This window comes from Gambusia affinis, linkage group LG08, assembly GCF_019740435.1.
Source record: "Gambusia affinis linkage group LG08, SWU_Gaff_1.0, whole genome shotgun sequence".
In the NCBI taxonomy this organism is placed as follows: domain Eukaryota; kingdom Metazoa; phylum Chordata; class Actinopteri; order Cyprinodontiformes; family Poeciliidae; genus Gambusia; species Gambusia affinis.
In genome coordinates, this window is record NC_057875.1 from 17,500,055 (window position 1) to 17,523,081 (window position 23,027).

General features: G+C 38.1%; 1 protein-coding gene across 2 annotated transcripts in view; it reads left to right on the forward strand.

Annotated features, from left to right (window-relative positions):
- The window catches only part of kiaa1549la (KIAA1549-like a), an 88,472-nt gene that overhangs the window by 8,122 nt on the left and 57,323 nt on the right, over window positions 1-23,027 (forward strand). For both annotated transcript variants that reach the window (XM_044125163.1, XM_044125164.1), the window contains exons 2-3: window positions 19,281-19,937; window positions 21,850-22,692. In XM_044125163.1, coding sequence (XP_043981098.1) covers window positions 19,281-19,937; window positions 21,850-22,692 — 1,500 coding nt within the window. The remainder of the gene's footprint in view (window positions 1-19,280; window positions 19,938-21,849; window positions 22,693-23,027) is intronic.

The following is a 23,027-nucleotide window of genomic DNA, read 5'->3' on the forward strand; positions in this document are numbered from 1 at the left end:
GATCACAGAAAAGAAAAGAAAAGAAAAGAAAAGAAAAGAAAAGAAAAGAAAAGAAAAGAAAAGAAAAGAAAAGAAAAGAAAAACATCCATTAACTTTTGCCTTGAGTTTCTTTGTTGAATATTGACAGACACTTTAAGAAGATAAGGTCGAAACAGTTGGAGCACAACCTTGAAAGCTCAAGAAGAAAATCTTCATATTGTAGCTTTAATTCATGCCAGCTGCTCATGTTTAGGCAGCTGTCCTTTTTTGCGTCACCATCTTGCATCACAAGGCACCTTCTCTTCATTGGTTATATTTCACTCTCTGTCGGAAGAGTTCAGGTGATCACAGCTAAGGGAATGATTCAGTCATGCACGGATAGAAGGACAAAGATCTTACATGTGGTCCATGCTGCTGGGATAGTGTGTGTGTGTGTGTGTGTGTGTGTGCGTGTGTGTGTGTGTGTGTGTGTGTGTGCGTGTGTGTGTGTGTGTGTGTGTGGGTGCTGCATCCTCCCAGCAGATGTTCTTCACATTAAAGCAGCAGCAGCTCATTTTGCATCGCTCTGCTTGGCTGCTCTCTGTTCTGTAGTCCTCTGTGTCGCTCTGATTATGCTCTGCTGGAGATCTTTAAAGCAACAAGAAGAGAAAAAAAAAGAATAAGCTTTGCATTTGCATCTAAAGAATTAAACCACGCTCATTTATATTCTGATTATATTTTTGACTTAAAAGGCCTTGGATTGGAGACCAATTATAGCATTTTTGCAGTTACAAATATTTTCAGGATATGATGGTAAATATGTACACATCATTACAATATTTTGAGCAGCATTGCTTTTTTTTGACTGTGTTTTTACCTGAGGGGCCGTAGTTTACTGCAGACAGTGTGTATAATGATGCCTCCTGTCATGGTTAACATCTCCTCTGGCAGCGCTGCCTCTCCTCGCTCTGTTGCCAGGCAGAAACACAGAGTCACATGCCCACTAATCAAAACAAGGCTGATTGTATAATTTCTATTTATGATTTTTGGCTCATGTTATTTGTGATTTTGACAAAGAAGCCAATATAAACGAGGTTAAGTATCTGCTGCTTCTCCTTTTACCCATAAACAGCCAAACACTGTAATCAAAGTAACAGACTACTCCCTTCACTGCTGCTCTCCAAAGCATATCGGCTATTTCTGGAATATGTGTGTATGAGAGCGTTTTCATTAGCAGATTGTAAATATTTCTCCAGTTTGAACATTAAATGCATTATGCATGGATGGGGTACCCCACCCCCTGCTGCAAATCACCCGGGTTGTCGGAAACTGTTTTGGATACATCACATCTATAATCCCAATTAGCCACACTTTGTATTTTTGGAATCTTGTGGGGGCTGTGAATGGTTGCCGGTGTGTTTCAGGAAGGTTAATTATTTCCAGGCTGCCTCCAGTGAGAAGCACTTTGATGTACAAACGAGAGCTGAAAGCTCATCTGTACGTGTGCACCCTTTGTTTCTATGTACTGGTGTGTCTGCTTTAATTGACTCTGGCTGGAAACACAAAGGCATGCAAGTTTTCTTAGCTTTTTGCCTTCTCGCCATCTGTGTGCATGCCGATCTTGGTTCTGTCCAGATGTAATGTGATGCAATAAAGGTTAAGCATGTTAATTAATATTTGCTGACCAATGACTCTCTATAATATGTAAAGTGTAAAACAAGAGGAAAATGCACACCTTTTGAATCTATCTATCCTGGGACAGCAGTGAATCTGCATGCTTACTGTGCAATGTCAGTTTTTACCTCACATAAAGAGATGTGAAAAAAGCCTGAAAGTAAATGCGTTCTTTATGTTATTGCGTTATGTGGCCAGGTTACTGCATAGTGCTGTTAAGCCATCTAACATGTGAGATGAGATAAAATTCCCCCAAAGTTAACGCAGTTCCATCTGGAAATAAGTGATAAGCAGCAGACAATGACAAGTTCATTTTCCTTTTTTAAAAATATTTTGTTTGAGGCAAAAAAGATAAAAATCTGAGTCCAATATTCATTTCACAGCAAAGAACAGGAAGTGACAGAGGCTGAAGTTCTGAGTCAATTTAGCAGCTTGGCTGTCATCATCATAATCACCATCATCATCATCAGCTGTACTGTCACAATTATCTGTGTTTTTGTAACCAAGTTATGCAAACCAAAGTCAGATTTTGTTCTTCACCCACTTCAGTTTCCATTTGCTGCTCTCAGTTTTAGAAAAAGAAGCGACTTTCATTCTGTGATTTGTTTTTCATGTTTGTCCGCTTACTCAGCCTCAGGAACACAGAAGAAGAAGATTATTTTCTAACTGGAAAATGAAATTCATAAAAGTGCTTTGCTTTTTCCAGGAGTCCTGCCTGTTTCTGCAAGGCTTTTACATCATAGGTCTGGCTGGGGTTTTGTCCTGAAAAGCTTTCCTGTTTTTTCTACTTATTTTGCCTTTAAATTATTTGTAGGTCTTTAGAACCAGACACTTAAAAACTCTTCCAAGGTTAATCACAATCAGGTTATTATTTGTACCAAAGATCTGTTTCTTTGGATATTTGTATTGTTGAAGTATTGTTGACATGTACTTTTTTTTTTTTTTTAATTTGGAGATTGTTTCAACCTTGATAAGAAAACCCCGCAGGGATTTATTTTTCTCTCGGCATCTAAGTGAGAGGCAGAGTGAAAAATTGATAAGCTTCTGCTTCTTACTGGCCGGGGTTTGGGCTTACATCTATTTCATCTTCCTCTGCTTCTGTGTGTTATGTGTGAGGTCGTCTGCTGACCCCTTTCCATCTCGTCATCAGTCACCACCCTGAGAATGGGTGGGTGCCTCTGTCCAAGTGCCCTTCCATGTCTGTTCCTGATGTGTCATTTGGCCTTGAGGCCAGTTTTATGTGTTTTTCTGTCCGAGGACTTTGTTTTTGGCCTTCATTTGGCTCCATTCACTTGCATTTTGTTGCTCAAAACGTAATGGAGGATTTGTCTGTTTGTGTTCAACTTTAAAATTATTTCTAAACACGGCACAGGTAAATAAAAGTAAACACTCTTCATTGTAGGATTTTAAATGTTGGGACAGAAAAAATTAGTTTCTTCTTTACCAGATGGTAAACCAAATGGTAAAAAAAAAAAAAAAAAAAAAATAAGTACACCCACTAATTTAGTGGCTTGTCATTTTCTGTACAACTTTATAAGATTCACATCATTTTGGAGGCTTTTTTGCCCACTCCTGTTAATGAAATTGTGTTTTTGCATTATGGTCACACTTGGTTTTTCATCCACAGGTTTTCCATTTTGGCTTAATCTGTAGGTATTAGATGATTTATTGCTGAAGTTAAATAAAATCATTTTAGTAGTTTTAGATACATACATGCATACGCGCATACACCCATACACCCATACAAACATACATAAAATGTGATTCTCTTAAAATATTTGGATAGTAAAACACAACAGAGTTTCATAATGACATTGTGTTTCTTTGACACCTACTATATTCAAATGTCACATCATTTTGCATCTAATTAAAGAACTTCCCATGTAATTACATTAGAAGTTCCACAATCAGGACCAATCAAGGGAATCTATTTCAGTGCCACAGCTTATTTATAAATCTAATATGTCTGTCTAGTTCGCTCAAATCACAATGGTGTGTAAATGGAGGAATTGCTCTCGTTGACAAGAGGTAATTATTCCCTGGAGTTGAATCAAAGCCAGGTTGCACGGTACTGACCTCACTGAGCTCACTCTGCATTGTTTTTACTAGCCCCGAGGAAAAAAAAAAAGATGAAATCTACATAAAATATTCATCACTGTGCATAATCAGACATGCTGTTCGAGACCTAGTTTAGGTGTTAGGAAGCTGTAAGCACTCAGCAACCCAGATTAGATTTTGTGAGTGGGAAATATTTGAAAAGCCAGTGGGCCTGTTGGCTCTGCATGACGTTCACAGTGAAGACCGGAGGGTGGTCAGTTGTAAACACATTAGAAGTGAGTCTGATGAAGCAGATCAGCATCTTTAGACTGTTTTCATAATTAAGACCGAAGTGAAGTTTTGACGGCCTTTAGAAGTCAGTTATGTCATCCTGCAGATGGTAAGCTTCTGGAGAAGATGTTTCTCTGTGTGCGTGTGGACTTGACTTTGTGGTCCAGACAGTTATGTAATGGGTGGTGACTAATTAATGAAGCACTTATTTTCTCACTCCTGTTTTTTTGACAACAGCAGATTTTATTGTCGTCATCCTCTCGTCACCAGCTGGCGGTAAAACATGGTTCTGACTTCACTTAATCAGATTAGTGTCTGACGGTTTTTTGTTTTTTTTAAGGTCAGAAGTGAAATGGCACTGTGTGCTCACACTGAACACACATTTTCTACCACAGGGGACACATTAAGGGCAAACACTCATCAGGGCCTCAGGGCCAATTGGATGCACTTAGCTTACTTGCTGGCTTGTTCAGCGTCACATGATGCATCCTGCAGCCGTTTTGGCTTGTTTATTTTCTGGGAAATCAATAAAGCTTCACACACTGCACACAAAATCATACAGGCACATCATGTTTATAAATCTAAAATGTTCTAGAGCCATTGGCTGGTAGATATGTGTTTATGTATCATCCGTCAATGTTTATAGGAAATAAATCATTTTGACAGTTTTTAAAAAAATTAAATGAAAGAACATTAGCGCAAGCCAACCAAGAGTGCAATCAGTAGTTGCCAAAAAATGATGATGTTATGTTACATTTGGTCTGGTCCATCTAATTCTGGCATCAATAAAACAACCAGGATGTCCACTCAAAACAAAAGTTGCGATGGCGACGGCGTCAGTGATTAATGATGACTTGTGATTAGCTGGAAACAATGTTTTTTAGTAATATTTATCTTGACTTCCACTATAAACAAAGATCCAATTTTCATTTGAAAAACACCAATGTTTAGCATTTTGTCTTGTTCCTAATTAGTCTTTAAACACGAAGGTACATTAAACAACTGCTCTTATTGTTACATTTTTAGTTGACCAAATATCTAATTCTGTTGCTTAGTGAAACCTATTCTTTATTCTAAGATTTTTCCTAAAACAGAAGATAAAACCAACCTGAAGCCCTATACAACTGCGAATTGACACCGAGACTTTGTTTTCCTACGTTCATGGCTTTCATATTAAAGTCCTGATGCAATAAAGCTGGGTCTTATTTCCCCTAGTGACATATATCAGCTCTAAGCAGAGACACCTATTAATCTAGTAGCGTATAGCTCTCCATTTCACCTTCACTGGAGTTTAAAATTGAAACCTAAGAATAAAACAAGCCACAGTGTGTACTGTTCTGTAGACGTAGATGACCAAAAGCTTATAAAAGATATTTTTAGTTATTTAATAATCTGAATAGGGAATCATGCTGTTTCGAATTGATCCAGTTATTTTGAGATATTATTTGTAGATGCTTTTATGAATCACAATCTTCTTTTTATGTTATATTTGATCTGAAGGCTGAAAGATTGTTTTTGTCTCACCCAAGTACAAACATGTAGGATTTCATCTGCTTGCTGCATACATGCTAAGATTGGTCTTTAGAGTATTTACTTCTTCTACTTTCATGTTAAATTGATGATTTGCTTCTTTGAATAGATGACTTTTTAGATAGGCTTAATAAATCAGCGCATGTCTGGCATACTTACATCATTTTCCCACGACTCCTTTACCACACTCATACACTTTGATTTAGCAAACATTAATCGTAAGAGAAATAAATTACTACAGGATCTTAAGTCGAGGTGATAGATTGGGATCCAACAAAAATCTATACTACAAGATTATCCATAGTCACTCATCAAAGCATATGTGGCTCTGCATAATCATTCCATTCTTGTTTTTTTTTGGTAACCAAAAAGGAGAATCTGTCCACACGATTAAGTTTCTCACAGTGCTTAAATGATCCTTTAGCGCTCTGAATTTACATTTGTTTAAAGTCATTTTTGAATCCTATTTCCAGCCTGCTTGAGATAAATCTTGCCTTTAGTGTGAGATGGCCCTCCTGATTTATTGGTACTCACCATCGAATTGGCTGCACGGATTACACAGCTCTGCCGTGAAATTGTTGACCTGATCCAAATGTGCGTCTCATATATTTCCTGGCATTTTTATTGGCTTCCTGTTTGTTTTTAAGTAGAATATAAATCTTAGTTCTGGGCTTAGATCCATCAACACGCTAACAAATACCTCTTCCTCTTTCCTCTTCTTTCTTTTCTGAGCTGCTGCCGTCTGGTCTCCTTAGATCCCAAGCACATTACCGCATTTCTTTTTCTTGCAGGGAGAGGTTAAGTTGGAAGCCTTTTGAAGTACACGGGGAAACAAACGAGCAGAGAAGCAATTCATCTATCATCCTTATGTCATGCTCACACTCCCATAGCAACACTCGCGAACGTTTCCACTGCGATCCGTCATCATCTCTCATCATATAGTTTGTTGTCACGCGAGGAAGGCCTCAGCGGCGGCAGCAGCAGGTTGGCAGTGGGAGATGAACCGAGAGATGGGATTCAGTCTGGCATGCGTGTTTGTGTGTTTGGGTTTGTTCCTTGTGCTCTGTATTTTCCCCCGGTAGTCCTGAGTGGGCTAATTTTTAATGTTCCGCATCCATCTGTGTGTCACTCTGTCGCAGCCCTACTTGTTTGTGTGTTTTGAGTTGGTTTGCTTGTGATTGTCTGTGGCTCGGCTTTGTGCGTCGGTACGCGTTATCGTCAAAATAAGTGTTGGTCCGTGTGTGCGCGCGCCAAGGTAAACGGACATAGGCAGATGATGTAACAGTTTTTGTCCCCTGCATGTCGCTTCATGCTTCGGAGTTCATTGTGTGGCAGACACATTTTAGTTGCATATTTGTGTGTCTGTAGTGGATTATTTCCTGAATGCATCTATTTAAAAACAGCCATGGAGCCACTCGGTTTATAGCGAGGCATTAATCCCTAATTGTTTAAAGTGCAGACTTTCATATTCAGTGGGGGTGAGCTGTTTTGGTTAAGATCAAGGCTTCAACGTGGTTTCTGTGAGAGTGTGTGCAATCACCACAGGACCTTGCAGATGTGGTCACATTTGTGTTTATGCTGTTTTTTGGGTCAGTTACAAGGCAGAATGTGACTTAATAGTTTACGTTTTTTCATTTCAGTTTAATAGGTGGTGACGATACCCTGGTTTGTCAGCTATCATCATGAAAGGAAAGATGAACAAGTAATTTCCCACTTGCACCTAAGCACAAGTTTTCTGTCTTTGTGATTCCTGAGAAATTGATTGTTCAAAAGATTGGTTATAGCAAATATCCTCTCACAATATATCCATTCACCACAGAGCATGACGGTTTTGTTTTTGACATTTTATTTGCCACTTTTAACATAGGAATTTATACTTTCTGCATTTCCAGAAATGTTGCCTTGACTCACAGAAATCAGAAATTGCCACTGGTTTACTGAAAAGAAGCACAGACCAGATCTCAATACCAAACCTTTTGCTGGTCAGATCTCTGACCTTAAGAAGACATTAACTTTTGATGCCATGTAGAAACCAATTCAGGAGATTGTGGATTAGAAAGCATTATGTAATGGGAATCTATTAGCATCTTTTTCTCCAATTTTCTACACTAACACTAGTGATATTTTAATGATTAGAAAAGAGAATAATGTCCCAGTGCTGTATTGTAAAGTTGAGAGCCTTTTAGCAGTGGTTTGAGAAGATGGAATGTATAATAAATGGGCCTGGTGTAGTAAAGTAATAATGGAATAATAAAAATGAAAGCTGTGATGGAGTCAACTCAGGTCCCAGCTTGTGTCTCTTAGTGTTTGTGCTCTTCAGTTTAAAGACCAGAGGAGAAGAGGCAGGAACATGACAGAAATACGAGCCGATGTGTACAGAATAATTAATAATATACTTGGCAGATGAATTATCTCCCTTGTGTCTAAAATTGGGAAGTTCTGCAATAAAATTATTGAGTCAAACAGATACTGTATGACATGCATGAATGATTTAAAGAAATCAAACTTCCCATAAATATAAAATCAAAATAATAAAAACAACACACAATGCAATTAGCTCAACATTTTTTTTTATCTGGATTTAAGATCCAGTTAAGGGGTTGTTTGCAATGGCACCAATAATGCTCAAGATAATTTAAAGGGCGTTATTGGACAAACAGGAAAACAGTTTAAGAAAAATTACATTAAAGAAAAGAAGTACATCCTATTAAATTAGTAAAGTTGTTTATGGGCTGAGTGAAAGTGTTTGAGTTCTACATCTAGTCGATTTTTTAGGGTGGCTGGCCTAACAAAATTAATTAATCCACACTAGCAAGGTATCAATCCAATAGATTACCTTTGGGATCTTGTGGAATAGAAGATTTGCATTATGGATGTACAGCCAACAAATCAGCTTCATAAATATTAACAACATGGACCCTGTATGTGAGAAATGTTTCAAACACATTGCTGAATTCATGCAGTGAAGAATTAAAGCAGCTCTGAATGAGAAAAGGTGGTGTAATATGTCACTACCGAAGCCTTACAAAGGGGCTGGTGAGAGAAGATTGTTTTGCTTTGTCAGTAAATATGATTGTTAAATTGTCTGCGGATTTAACAGTTTACATTTAATAACGTGAATAAGTGCACATGTGACTGAAATATAAACTGAAAGCTTGGAAAACACAGAATTGCCATTTCATTGCTGTTCTCAGTTCAGTATGTTTCCCCAGCTTTACGTCTAAGAGTTAAGAAAAAGGGTTACAGCTTTTTCTGAGTTTTTATCCCAATGATCCTTGAACTGAGTTGGACAAATAGCTGCAATAACTGTGGCCTAAATGTGCAGCAGGCTTTAGTCATCAGGGACCGTCTACTGTGCGAAACAGTGAAAAGAGCAGCCGTCTCGGCTGTCTACCATCTTAGAGCGGGATTTATTTTCAGGCAAATCATTTTCTGTGAACATCATGTGTGATAGAAACACACTGTACAGTAACCTAGAGCATTTATTTCGCAGTGTTCTTTAGAGGCTTTCTGTTGCTGCCAACTGATAATTGAATTTATGCATCTATCCATCCATCCATTTTTCTGTTCACCCTTGTCCCTTAGAGGGGTCAAGAGGATTGCTGGTGTCTATCTCCAGCTGCGTTCTGGGCGAGAGGCGGGGTCAAACCTGCACAGGTCTCCAGTCTGTCGCAGAGCAACACAGAGACATAAAGGACACAAAACCACTCACACACACACACGCACACCTAGGGAGAATTTAGAGAGACCAATTATGTATTTATACATTTGTAACTCAATGTTGTTCATATTTAGGACTGAAACAATGAATCGGTTTAATCATGATAAATGTGTTACAGAAATAATTGTCAGCTAATTAAGTAATTGATTAATCACTGACTGGAGTACAGACTCAAAACTCAATACTCAGAGTTGCAATTAAAGTTGCAATTAAACCAAAACTGGAGTAAAAATATATACATTTTGCATTTAACATAAACAAAACCTTCTTTTTCTGTAAAAAGGGCTCTACATAGAATTCCTCAAGTGGCATAGGTTCAAATGCTTTAAAACCAATTTTCTATCAAGCACCTTTGGCTAATTTTCTAATTGGTCAAACCACAAATTTACGATTGTGATGGTATGATAGGAAACATAAATTTTCCAGGATATCTAAAAGACTAATCTCTGTGTAGACACTGCCTAATGGTTTCTATGGTCGGAAGATAAAGATTAGTTCTTGTCTAGCTTTGATTGTTACTATTCCACTTGTTTTCCACTTTTATTATTATCCTGATTTTAAATCAGAGCAGGTTCATGTAAATAGCTTTATCTGTGTAGCCATTTCCTGTCTGTTAAAGATCAACACATAGTTGCTTGAACAACATGCTCTTGTCTTTCCCATTTTGAAGAGTGGCCAAAAGACAGGAAATCCTGATGGCACATGTGTTTTTGCTAAAAATCTTTATTTCTTACCATGGAAGCTTTTCCTCAATAAATGTACTCAAATAATAGATTGAATACACTGTATCACATGTATCATGTGTGTCTGTGGCATATAAAGATACACAGTCTTAGATAAATAGTCCTTCAGCATCTGCTTTTTATGCATCTGTAGTTTATGTAATGTAGTATGCAGGTAAGCCAGGTTGCCTTTTTTTTCTGTGGCTTGGGCATGTAAATGCTATCACAACTACAAATTTTAACCACAGTTTGGCCATTTCTGCAAATGCTTTGCAGATGTCACAGCCGTGACCAAGTAATGATGTAATTTAATCTAATTTTATGCTCTGTAGAAGCTGATGAAGATCTTACTTACATTATATTCTTTAAACCTGCTGTCTCTTGATTCTTCCTTATAACTGTCGGACCACTTATCAATATCAGTGTCAGTTTTATTTATAAAGCACAAGTAAGCTGATCAAACTGCGTCACTGGATAAAAATCAGTGAAGATAAAAAATAAAATGGATTAAAGTTTGGGGTTTGCTCATATTGTGGATTGAACTTTCAGCCGAAAAAGGTTTGCAAAGCATAGAAGAGAAAGAAAATCAAACCAATAAACATCATCACATGAACTACGTTATTCACTCGTCGTGCAGTGATCACAAAAGACAAAAGAAAAGACGTGTTGGTTAATTTGTGTATTTACATTACATTAACATAGACTAATAGATTGCAACTGTTAGTATCCTGAAGATTCGTCTCCATAAATTGTGGCCAAAATTCGCTGTTGCTTTGATTTCTCAAAACAACAGCAGCGTTCTCATCCTTTAACTCTAAACCCTGTGATACAGACACACCATTCCAATCTTCTGTTCACATTTACAGTTCACAGGTTTCTGCGAGGAGCAGGGCAACATATTAAAACCTCACAGGAGGCCAGGCAGTAGGAGTGAGTAGCAGCCAGGCTGCCTAAATGTTTTAAGACAATGCCAGATGCCTGATGAGAAGCAAAGCAACATGGAGGCAGTCTGCCAGGCAGCCACAACTAGAAAATAATAGTGGATATCCCTCCTGACTGCCCTGAACTACTTTTCTTCCTGTTAGTCACCTGGCATTCTCACAACGCCTACGAGGAAATATTAATATGACTTTGCTGCCAACTTTTTGACATTTCTTGACTGCTTTGCAATAGTAATCTGCTATAGCTTTTGTATACCTGTATTTATACTGACCTCCAACATCCTGGCTCAACCTGAAATAGGAGCAACCCACAGGAGATATTTTCTGTATTAGAATAAGCCTTTCTCAACATAAGTACAGCTTTAATAGTGCATGTTTTTACATTTCAGCCTTACTACAGCCTAAGGTTGTAAATGCCACAAACACTAATTGACACCGGTCTCTTAATTCACGTCTTTTGACTCTCAAATATTTATCATTTGAGCATTTGATTGACGATGCTTTGTGTATTTGATCAGCTGTCATCCACGATCAATCAGTTACAGTTAATCCTGAAACTTTACCTCATGCATTGCTAATAATCTTATAAATACTTCCACTAAAGGAGAACAAATTCCTCTAAACCTTATATAATCTGCTTTATTGTATATGAAAAGCCAAATTGAACACAGGAAGGTAAGTGTTACATATGTCAGATAAAAAGGCAATAAAGTTTCCTCTAAATAAAAGGACTTCCTGTTGAAATGTTTCAGAAATTCAGAATTAACTCATGTTACACACATGCATGCTTATAGTGAACACAGGGGGGAATGGTGTAAGAGTTCATCATAATTTCTGCCTTTCAACAACAATTAGAAGTTTCTTATACTTCTGCTTTTATTGTCAGAGACCAATGTTAACTTTGTTTCAGTATCTTTAGTCCACTTTAATGACTGATTAAAACATGCATAGCTACATGAGTTTGTTATGGAGGATTCTACTTATTTTGTTTAGATATTCTTTTAAGTTATTATGATTTTAGCTTTAGAACCAATCGATTGCATAGCAGATCTTTGTTTTAAAGTTATATAGAAACCCCATCGTCTCTTTGACTAAAAAGGCATTTGACAACCTGTACTTGGATGAATATTTTTCAAACTGAACAAAATTCAGATAAGGAGACATATGCTATGATGCATAAATGGGGATAATTCAAAACTAGTGTATTTGTCAAAGAACCTGCAGTACATTTCTTTTTCTCTTTTCTGAGTTCTTGGTGCATCCCTACAAAAGACTGATGCATAATTAATTTGTGAACATCGATTTATTCGATTTTTTTTTTATGCCAGGGTGTGATAAAACGTCAGCAGTGGAAAAATGATGAAACTACTATCGTTCCTCTCGCTTCATGTAGCATCAGTTCTTTTGTGGTTTGATGTATATTGCATGGAGAGTTATGTATCTGAATGTAGCACACTCAGTGGTGGTTGGAGCCTTCGCAGCCCACAGGCATCCACATCAAACAGAAGGTCCCACTGCTTGAAGTCTAATTGTAATACACAGCTTATTTTATTAGTTCCAGTTTCAGTCAGAGTGTCTCCACTGAATAAAGGTGAACTGGAGATCAAATAAAGGCAGACACGTCGCCGCTCTTTGTTGTGTTCATGCAACCGACGAATCCACGTTATTCCTTTGTGGTTTTATTTAGAAAGATCAGTACACAATTTGTGGCTCCATTTATCATTTATCTCAATAGTGCTGCCAGCACGTGTCAAGCTCTCATTTAAAAATCATGTCCACTTTTCCAGCCTATCATAAGCAGATGAGCATATAGACGGTTTTTAATCAGACGTGTGTAAAGTGTTTGAGGGTGATTGTGATCATGTGGAAGTCAACGCTCGTCTGTCACTTGTCACATAAATAACAATGGGACACGCTCCCAGATGATTCATTTTATCAGCAGTCCACTAATTCACTGTTGCTCCGCTTTTCTCCATGTTTTATTGTGTGACACAGATTAATTTTGTGCTCTGCTCGTTCACAAAGTCGAAAGTTGTCGCTTGGTCTGATAACATCTCAACAAACACTACAGCTCTCTGCACCATCTCAAGGTGATATCCGACAGGCAGGGCAGACATGATTTAAGTTCAGAACGCTGTGTTTCTTTCTCCATCTGCTGTAATGGTTACCCCGGTGACAGCATCCCTGTGGTTGCTGTGGAAACCCAGCATTGGAGGCAGCCTTGTTGTCATGCTGAACAGAGCAGCTGATTTGTGTTGCCTCAAATAGGTCCCGTCTTGGTGTTGCTGCCTTTTCTTTAATGATTGACTTTGGATTTGTCAGGAGTTTAGCTGCTTTATGTTTTGGGTATTTTCTTTAATGCACATAGATGAGGGTTACATATACATCTCCTTTATTTCTCTCACTTCCTTTGATTTTAAAGGATATTTAACAATCAAAGACATGTTAGCAAGCATTTTAAAAAGCTCGGGTTGTCTTTGAATTTGTGTTTAAGGCAACTTCTCCCGGCTTTTGGGTCAAACGGTCTGACAATTACAACAACAACAACAACAACAACAACAACAACAACAACAAAAACTGTTTGACATTGTGCCACCTCTATCTGGATTGAGTCTGATTCTAGTTGAGCAGCCAAAATGTTAGACATAACAGCTGTGAGAAATGACATTTCAGCTTGGCATTTTGCGACTTTTGTGCTACAATATACTGGAACACCATAAATATCACTCCTGCCCGACACATTAAAAACACACTTTTGGATCTTGGGAGTTTATATTTTTATTCATTGCTGTTTTTTGGTCTTTTTAAATTCTGTGATAGTTCTTTTTCCCATTCAGATTTCCCACATCCATTTTTGAATAATCAAAACGACTAATTTCCCCAATTATCAAAAGTTATTTCATTTACACTTCTCCGTGTATGATTTGCCTAATTTTGCATTTGTTTGGCCTTTATTACATGCCACAAAAAAGCAACCAAAGATTTAAGACATACAAATTCTAAACAATTGGGGTGATGTCCCAACTCATGCATTTCAAAAATAGATTTGAGAAAACCCCTTTTTCATTTGTTTATTTATAAATAAAAGTGCTGTATACTCAACAATATTTTGAATGTCAAAGAATTAGCTTCAAACAAACAACAATCAAATCTTAACAGAAAAAGTATGTATCTGTTCAACCCTTTAAGAATGTAACAATGAAAGCTAAAACATTTTTATGCAATTTGGATATGAGTTGTATTTTAACTCTTATGCACTGTTTATGATTAGAGGTTATTACCACTATCTGTGCATTTTAATGGACTTAAAGCAGGCAGAAGTATTCTGTTTGCTCCACCAAAAGTGCTGGTTCTAGAACTGGAAACCTGTCTTTTAAGAACCAACTCTTTGGTGAGAAGTGCTGCTTTAATCCTTCCATCTGTCTGTCCTTTCTGCTTTGTACATTTAACATTTTATATTGTCTTCTTCTTTGTCCATATTTTAAAACTCTATCACATTTTTGGTAAGTTTTAAGTCCAATTGCTTCTTTGTTCACTGTAATTGAAGCTGACAGTGACTGATTGTTAGGTATTCAAAAATAAACCAGTCTCATTGTAAAATGTTTATTTTATGTAACTGTAAACTTAACATAGTGTTAGATTGTCTGCTCTGTTTGTGTGAGATTTTCTTGGCACTCATTTAACACTTTGGCTAGGTTTTGTTGTTGCCAGGCAGTTTTCTTACACTTTGGCAACTCTTGTGTGTATTAATGAGGCTGTTACACTTCTCAAACTTTTCTGGCTGCCTTTTTAGAAACTGATAAATCTCTTGTGTTTTTTGCAAAGCTGCTTTGTTTAGAAAGCAAACAAGCTTCATATCACATCTAGCATTTTCAAAGTGAATCTTTAAACCTTCTAGCACTTCTTAAGTACTAAATAAGTATTACTGGTAGTAAAATTATGCTTTTTATTCCATTCATTATCACTTGAAAAATTTCAAATGTATTGGTTTATTATCAAATCCTTTTAAATTGTTGTCTGCCTCCACAGATGGATGGATGGCCTTGAATAGTTGCAGGAAAATGTTATTATTGTCCATCCTGTTGGACGGCCTAACAAAATATTCTGCCAAAGGACATTTCTCCCACTGATTCTCATACCATGACACATTTCAGTGCTCCAACCTACCATCAGGACTGCTACTCTAGCTAAACTGTGTGTGCACCTTGAAATACTGTAGAAAAATGTAGGACAAATATGACTAATTTATTTACATAAAACCCTGAGGATCTTCGCAAATCTTTTAATAGAGGTTGGAAATGTGGTCATTTTTGTATTTATTTTAAAGCCATCTTATCTAGAGATGTTTGTAGCACTATGTATGTGTAAGGGATGTGCGTTGCTCATGATGTAACCAAATTTTTGTAGCACGTGTGTCTTGACATATACGTTGTGAATTTACCTTAGGATTGGGTAAGTCATATGATTAATGGTAAGTATTGTTTGTAATGATGTGGAAGTTCATTTTTAATGCCAGACTCTTAAACATTCAAGTATCATACCAGTGAACAAACCATTTCATACCCTTGTGCATGTAGTCTGACTCTCAAGTCTTCAAAATGTTAAATGTTTTGAGAGAGTAAACTAAAAACATGAATGATTCTGAGCAGCAAGAGTTAAACAGTCGAACTTTAAACACATTTTAGTTTAAAATCTGTTTTAGTTTATAGTTTAGATCCCCCATTCTCAAGATTCCTTGTGTTATAAAAAGTAATGTTTGAAAGAAACTTTTAATCTTCTTGCTTTTAAATGCCGTTTTTCTTTTTTTCCACCAAATTACTACTCACGCATCCTTGAAATAAGATGAACATACAGAAAACAGTTGCATCTGCGCAAAAAGGTGCTATTGCGTCCTGTGCTTCATTTCTCTATTTTTGTTTTGACTAAAGTGTTGAACCCACGGTTTGATGCATGAATTATGTGACACCCTCTGTACTGAAGGTTGTTGTCATAAATCATACAAGAAAAGCTGGCGCAGTTGTAGATATATCTCAACTGGCACGGCTCTGTGATTAAGATATAGATTATTTTTGTCTGCCGCGTGGAATACTAATTATTGAAATGAAAACCTGCCCACACCAGATGGCTATCTGGCAGATTGAACCAACCACACTCCCCCTCCTCACTTTTTCTCTCAGAGCTTCACAGCCCCGACCGTTTGGCTCAGCTCTACCTTCACACTTCCTGTGTGTTTGGCACTTGACCTCCTCTGCTCACTGTTGTAGCGGTTTACTTGGATCGGCTCTGTTTGGCTCAAACTGAAAAAGACAGAACAAAAATGCACAAGTCCATGCACTCAGACATTAAACATTTACCAGTGCAGTAATAACTGTACCAAAAAAATACCAATATGAATAGTCAGATGACTTGTACTGAGCTGTAAAGGCTTTACAGGTTTGTGTTGGCAGCGGCAGGGATGCAGCAGAGTTTCATCACATCCAGCTGGCAAGACGCCTTGGTCAAGGCATAATATGACTCTAGCTTAAAAGCGTTGTAAATGGCCTGTAGCGCTTTGTGCATCATTTCTATGCTGTGATTCCCATAATCTGGTGTAAGCCGAATGTTCTCACATGGAAATAGGCAAAATATGTCCTTCATGTTTTGTCCAAAAAGCTAATGCACTTCAGATCCACATTTAGCCACCTTTAATCCCCCCTTTCTCCTACACAATCCATCCATCCTGTCCATATTTTATCTCAGTAGAGCTTCCTTCTTCCTAGTGCTTTCTCGGAGGTCTGAAAGTGGAGTCGCATATGCTGCTCTCAGCCAGAGCAGGTGGCTTTGATTGAGCAAACAATCCCAACAGTGCAGTCCTTCATTGCATCGATTACTTCCATCATTCTCACCTTTTATCCATTCATCCTTCTTTATCCCCACCTGTAATTGACTATTCCCAGTGGAAACAGGCTGTTGGTTATTGAAGGAGTTGCTGTCATGACCAAGACATAATGTCACTAATGTCATAGAGACAATGAAAGACATTATTATTACTTACTATCTGTTTGAACCTGAGAAGTCATTCCCTTGAGCAGATACTAAGCAACGCTAGCATTTTGTTAGAACCATGTTTCTTGTCTGGTTGACAACCTTGAGTCACATGATCATTCCCCCTTCAGCACAGAGAAATACAGTCAACTATTATGGCTAACAATTGTTCAGACTACTAGTATTTGACATGTCAAATACATAATATTAAGGAATGCAGAGCAGTTTTGTTTTCTTTCCCAAAAATTACTTTTTGTGCCGTTTTTCTTATTAAATTATTAAAGAAAAATCATTTGATGAATCTGTATTAGCAGGAGGATGACTTTTAGGTTAAATCTAGCTGGCATGTTACTTACCCCATATTGCCCTGAGCTTGTTGCCCCTGTCATTTCTAACTTCGTCTGTTTTTACTCCCTAAAAGTGACTAAATCACCGCTCTGGACCCAAAGAAGCCTGAACACAAACAGTCAGTGGATTAGTTTCCTCTTCTAATAGCATTTATATTATGACGTGGTGTGGCGAGGGACATATTGCTCAGTGATGATAATTAATGCCGTGATGTTTAAAATGTTTTTATAGCACATTTTCAGAGGATGTGCAGCAGCAAGGCACAAAGCTTGTTCTGCAAAGTCTCTCAAGCTCAGATTCACTTCCTTTTAATTAAACGATCCTCTGCAGAGACTCAGGGAGTGTGGGAACTGTGCGACACACTGGCGCGCATTGACACATTTACGAAAGGAAATGAGGTGTTGAAATTTTAAATACAGATTCAATAGTGCCTTGCAAAAGTTTCCATACTTCCTGGACTTTTTCACATCGAGTCACATTGCAACAACCTTTAAAAGATTTTATAGGGATTTTGGCATGTAGTTTGTTGAACCACCTTTTGCTCTTGATGTCCAAAGATCTACCAACTTTGGACATCAAGCTTGGTCTCATCTGGGCAGAGCACCTCCTTTCACAGGTTTGCTGTGCCCTCCACATGGCTTGCGGCAAACTGCAAATAGGATTTTTTATGGATTTCGTTATGCCACTCTTCTGCAAAGGTCAGCTGTGTGATATGCATACCTAATAGTTAGTCATATTGACAGATTCTCCCACTAGGCTACTTCTCTGATTAATGTGGCCCAGCCCGTCTGTGTGCTGGTCTTGGTATGGGTGCAGTTCTGCCATTCTCTTTCAGTCTTCCAGATAATTGATTGAACAGTTCTCTCTAGGATGTTTTATACCTAGCCCGGTTTTAAACGTACTGCTATTTATCTGACTTGTCTACTGTGTTTCTTGGTCTTCATGATGCTTTTTGTTCACTATTGTTCCCAAACTATCCTGTAAGACCTTCACAGAAAAGATGGTTTGTAGATTTTACATTTTTCTTTATACAGAATTTTGAAAACCCTGTATCATTTCTACTATTTGGAGTGGTGTATTTCTACCGATGGCATTAAAACCACAGGAAGAAAGCAGAGAAGTTTGATTCCTTCCCAGATTATGTCTCTTATTGTCAAGCCATAGTGACAGTTTTAACTTATATGTAAAAAACTTTATTTTTATTGAAGTTTCCTGTTGAAGTTTTAAGAAGATTTTCAATCCAAATGAGACAATTAATAAACTTCAAGTAAGGTCAGCTTTGCAATCTCTCATGTTTCAGTTCCACCAACTCAGGGTACGATTGAGGCTGAATGCGTTAATTGCCTCATTCAGTCAAGCCAAGTTTTCAAAATTCTTCATGAGTATGTTGTTAAATTCATTGACAGGATGTTCTCTTTCTTGCTCCATTTTCATGTATCTTTTAGTATTTACAAAATGAAAAATTACGTCTGTGGCCCACAAATAGCCAAAACCTCCATTTGCTTCGAGAACCAATTCCGTCCTCATTTGTTGCTGAGGGCCATACTTTTTGTGTTTGCTCTGGAAATAATAAATTCACAAGCCTGTGTGGCTAACCTAAAGGATATGATTAGGATCTGTGAAATCATGGCTGACGAGGGTGCATTTGTGTCCTAATTTATGGATCCTGGAACATGAAAATTAATTCCTCATGCTTTATCCTCTAAAACATAAGTGACCTATTTTTGACAGTATTACTATTTTTCCAGCAGTCACAGTTTTAATCCTTTTGGATCCGTACGTCTGAGGCAGGGGAGCAATGTGGATATTTTTATGTGTGTATGTATTTTCCTCAAGAGTCTGGGTGCAAGCAGGGCAATTTTAAATCCACTGACAGTTGGACAGTAGGAATGACCTTATGAGGAGTAATGATTCAAGGTTTCCAGATGTGTGTCCTGAAGGGAGTCACTTTGTCTCCTTTCTGACAGATGACTCAAACTGCCCCAATTAAACATGAATTTCCTTCCTTCTCTCTCTTTCTCTGTCTCTCACAGCTGAGGAAGGCCATTATGTGTCAATGAAGAACAGTGACATACCTATGGACCCCACAGTGTCCCCAATCCTGACTCCTGGATTTAGAGACAGAGACGGGGTTAAAGATGTTGCTCCTGGAGCAGGTCCTGATGCTGAACTCAGACGTTGGCCTGAGGAAAAAGTGTTTGCAGAGGCCAAAACTGCAATCTGGACAGAAACGCAGGAAGGAGTGAGTGCAGGAGCACATGGAAAAGTCTTTGCAGAGGCTGGGATTATGACGGAAACTCGAGCGTGGGCTGAAGCGGGATGGAGGCCGGTCGACACAGAGGAGGAAGTGCTGCCAAGCGTGCCCGAAGATCCAGCTCCCATGCTTGTGCAGGAGAAGCTGAGGACAAGTGGAGGGGTCCAAAGGGAGCAGGCGCCCCTTTCATCGGTTTTCAGCGTGCTGACTGAGACGACAGAGCTGCAAACTCCAGCAGTCAGAAAACCTTTAGGGCTGCTGTCTAAAGCAGCTTGGTCTAAAAGCTCTTCTTCATCCAAGGCCTTATCTTCCTCCTCAACAAAAGCACCCTCTCTTCCCTCCTCTCCATCCAGTAAAAAACCGAGTCAGACTCCACCATCCACCAATTTGTCTGTGGTTATTGGAACCAACAACTCTTCAACCAACTATAGTTTGGGTGGGTAATATTTTTTCAGTGATCTGGCAAAAGTATTAATTTGAATTTTACAATTTAGCACAGCAGAGGCACAATCCTTGATTGGGATTTTATGACAGACCAACTGAAAGTAGGGTATAATTGTGAAGTGGAAAAGGATAAATTGTTTAAAGTATTTTTTAACTAGTAAGTCTTAAAAAATTATTAGTATATTCAGCCTCTTTAATCTGAAGCCCTTAATTAGCATTTATTACAGACAATTAATTTAAAATGGCTGTGTTCCCTGTGTGCAAACTGAATTTGAATTTAGCTCGTCAGCGAAAGTCTGACAGGTTTGTTAAAGAACATTGGTGACAGAGAGCAGCAGGGGAAAACAATATCATAAGCTGTAGAAAATATCACTGCTTAATCCACCATCTAATAATGTGACAAAAATTACAGATGTAGATATTTATTGGAAAAATGTCAGTGTTGGTTTGTCAAATAAAATCCCAATGACACATTGCTGCTTTTTTGTGTTTTGTAACAGAATTAATTATTAACCAAGTCTTTTTCTATAGTAATTATCAGGATTTAGCAAACTGCAGACGACACGTCTGAGAACAATTGTAGTTCAGTTGGACATGATTCAGTTTATGCTTTAGTCGCCTCCGCAGCTTCTAGGGAAACGTATGGAGGTCACGCAGCATCGAGTCTCACACACATCCATCATTTCTGCTTGACCAATTGTTATTTTGAACAGTGATTGAATCTTAATAGATTGCTTGTAATAATATTAACAATTCCTATTAATTGAATTACTTGAACTGAATTTAATTCACTGTGATTGTGTTTTTTCAGCTTTATTATCATCAGTAAATTTTATCATCTTAGACTTATTGCTGCCATCATCGTCATCATCATTATCATCATCATCATCATCATCATCATCATCACATCATGTCCCATTTCGTAACCTCCATCCCGCTCTGTTTCCTGTGTCTATTTTCGCCTTAATAATAAGGTAATTATTATACAAATATTTAACTTTCTGAAGAATGTGCAGGAGAAAGTAGTGTGTCTCCAAGCATTTCAACTGATTCCACAACCCAGATTTCGTATCGGGGGGATACGATTGGATCTGGAGGTGTTTTTGAAAATGAATGGTAGCCTGCCTCATGCATTTGCAGTTACAATGTAGACAGATAAAACACCATCCTAGTATAAAAGTGTCTTTCAGGTTGACATGTTAATATTCAATACTCTGTAGGCAATTTAAAAACTACCAACTTTAAAAAAAAAAAAAATTATGTTACTTAAATCAAATAAAAGTGACAACTGAGGCTTGATAGGTTTGTTGTTATCCTAAATCTGGTTTGGATAAATGTGTGTCACTGCATTTAGAATATAATTCAGCAATCAGGAAATAAAAGAAGTAAGTAAAGACTTGGAAATTGTTAGAGGTACACATTTAAAGGGAAAGTACGTAAGCTGGAAAGTAGAGACAGAGGCCAATGACATTGAAAGTAACCTTTTTATCTTCTTTTCCTCAAAGGTTCAGGTCCTATTGAGGTAAAGACAAAAACAGGCATTTTTCAGGAATGTCTAAAAAAGAAAAAGGAAAATCTTGATTAGGATTCTTTGTCCATGATAAAAATAATTTAAGGTATGTATTGGTGACAAGCTTTTCACAGGTGTCTTAGTTCTAGCTTTTCTTCTTACAATTCTACAGGTGAATCTGGAATGAAACAATGGATGAATATGTGGTCACCATTACAGAGTATGGTGGGAAGCTTTGTTAGAGTCCATGAAGTATGTAAAATAGCAGGACATTTTAAATCAAGAAACCTTTTGTACTCAGCTGCAGAGTTTTCTGAACCTATCTGAAGCAAAACACTGTATTTAGAAATTATTTAATATTTTTTTCACTTATCCATGTTCTTTTTCCCTTCAGATGAATTAGTGAGTGGCCTACCAGCGTGGGATCTTCCCACTGTACCTGAATCTCTCCTGTCCACAGTGGGTGACCATGATATCACACTTCCTCCCAATGTAACAAGCCCTTTCTCCACCCACCAGTGGAATACCACCATGCCTGTGCGTCCCAGGATCCCCATACAGAACACAACTACAGCAGCCACGACCATAAAGACAACCCCATCGACACCCACCACTTCAACTGTGTCGTTTTCTACCACGAAGAGAACAGAAACACCACCAGAATCCATCACAGCCCAAAATAACACCAGCCAGGACACTGTGACCGATGGCAGCCTTCAGCTGACAACAGTAACCACAACAACACCCTCAACGACCAGCTTTACTGTTAATAGCACAGAGATGGCAACACAGGAGGCAGCGACTCCTGGGAGCACAGAGGCTTCTCTATCGAACATCACAGCTGCTGCACCCACAGAGGAAACAAGGCTCTTCGTCGCAACAACCGCGACTCTTCCAACAACGACCTCTACGACCATGCCAGCCCACACTACCACCAGCACAGTTACTGTTCCCCCAACTACTACAACCACCACAGCCACCACCACCACCACTCCAGCTCCCACTACAACCACCACTGCCTCAACTACTACTGCTGCTGCTCCCACTACCACTACCACCATCCCCACTTCAACAACTACGACTACCACCACCACAACAGAAGCACCCACCACCACTATGCTCATCCCAGTTCAAACTACACCACTTCTGACAACAACCACACAAAGTCCCTCCACCACCAGTGCTGAGGAAATGCCTCTCCCATGCAATGTGACGGAGAAGTTCTGGGTCAAAACAGGTAGGAGACTTTAATATCTCTATTAGAAGTTAAATGCATTTTTATAAATAATCTATAAAGAATATTACCTCCCTTTTGAAATAATTAACATATTCTTAAATTACACTGCAATGCAATCTTGAATTATCAGTGACTTTCTTCACATTTTGAACACAAGCAGTGTATTTTTTTAATGTTTAAAATGATTCTGGTGAAGAGCCGTTAAAGCTTTTTAAAGATTTTTCAAACATGTTTTTGGGCATTAGCTGCTTTTTCACTCATTTTCTTTTCAGTACCTAACAACTGGTAGAGGAACACATTTGCATGTATGTTATGTCACTCAGAAGCAAGAAGAC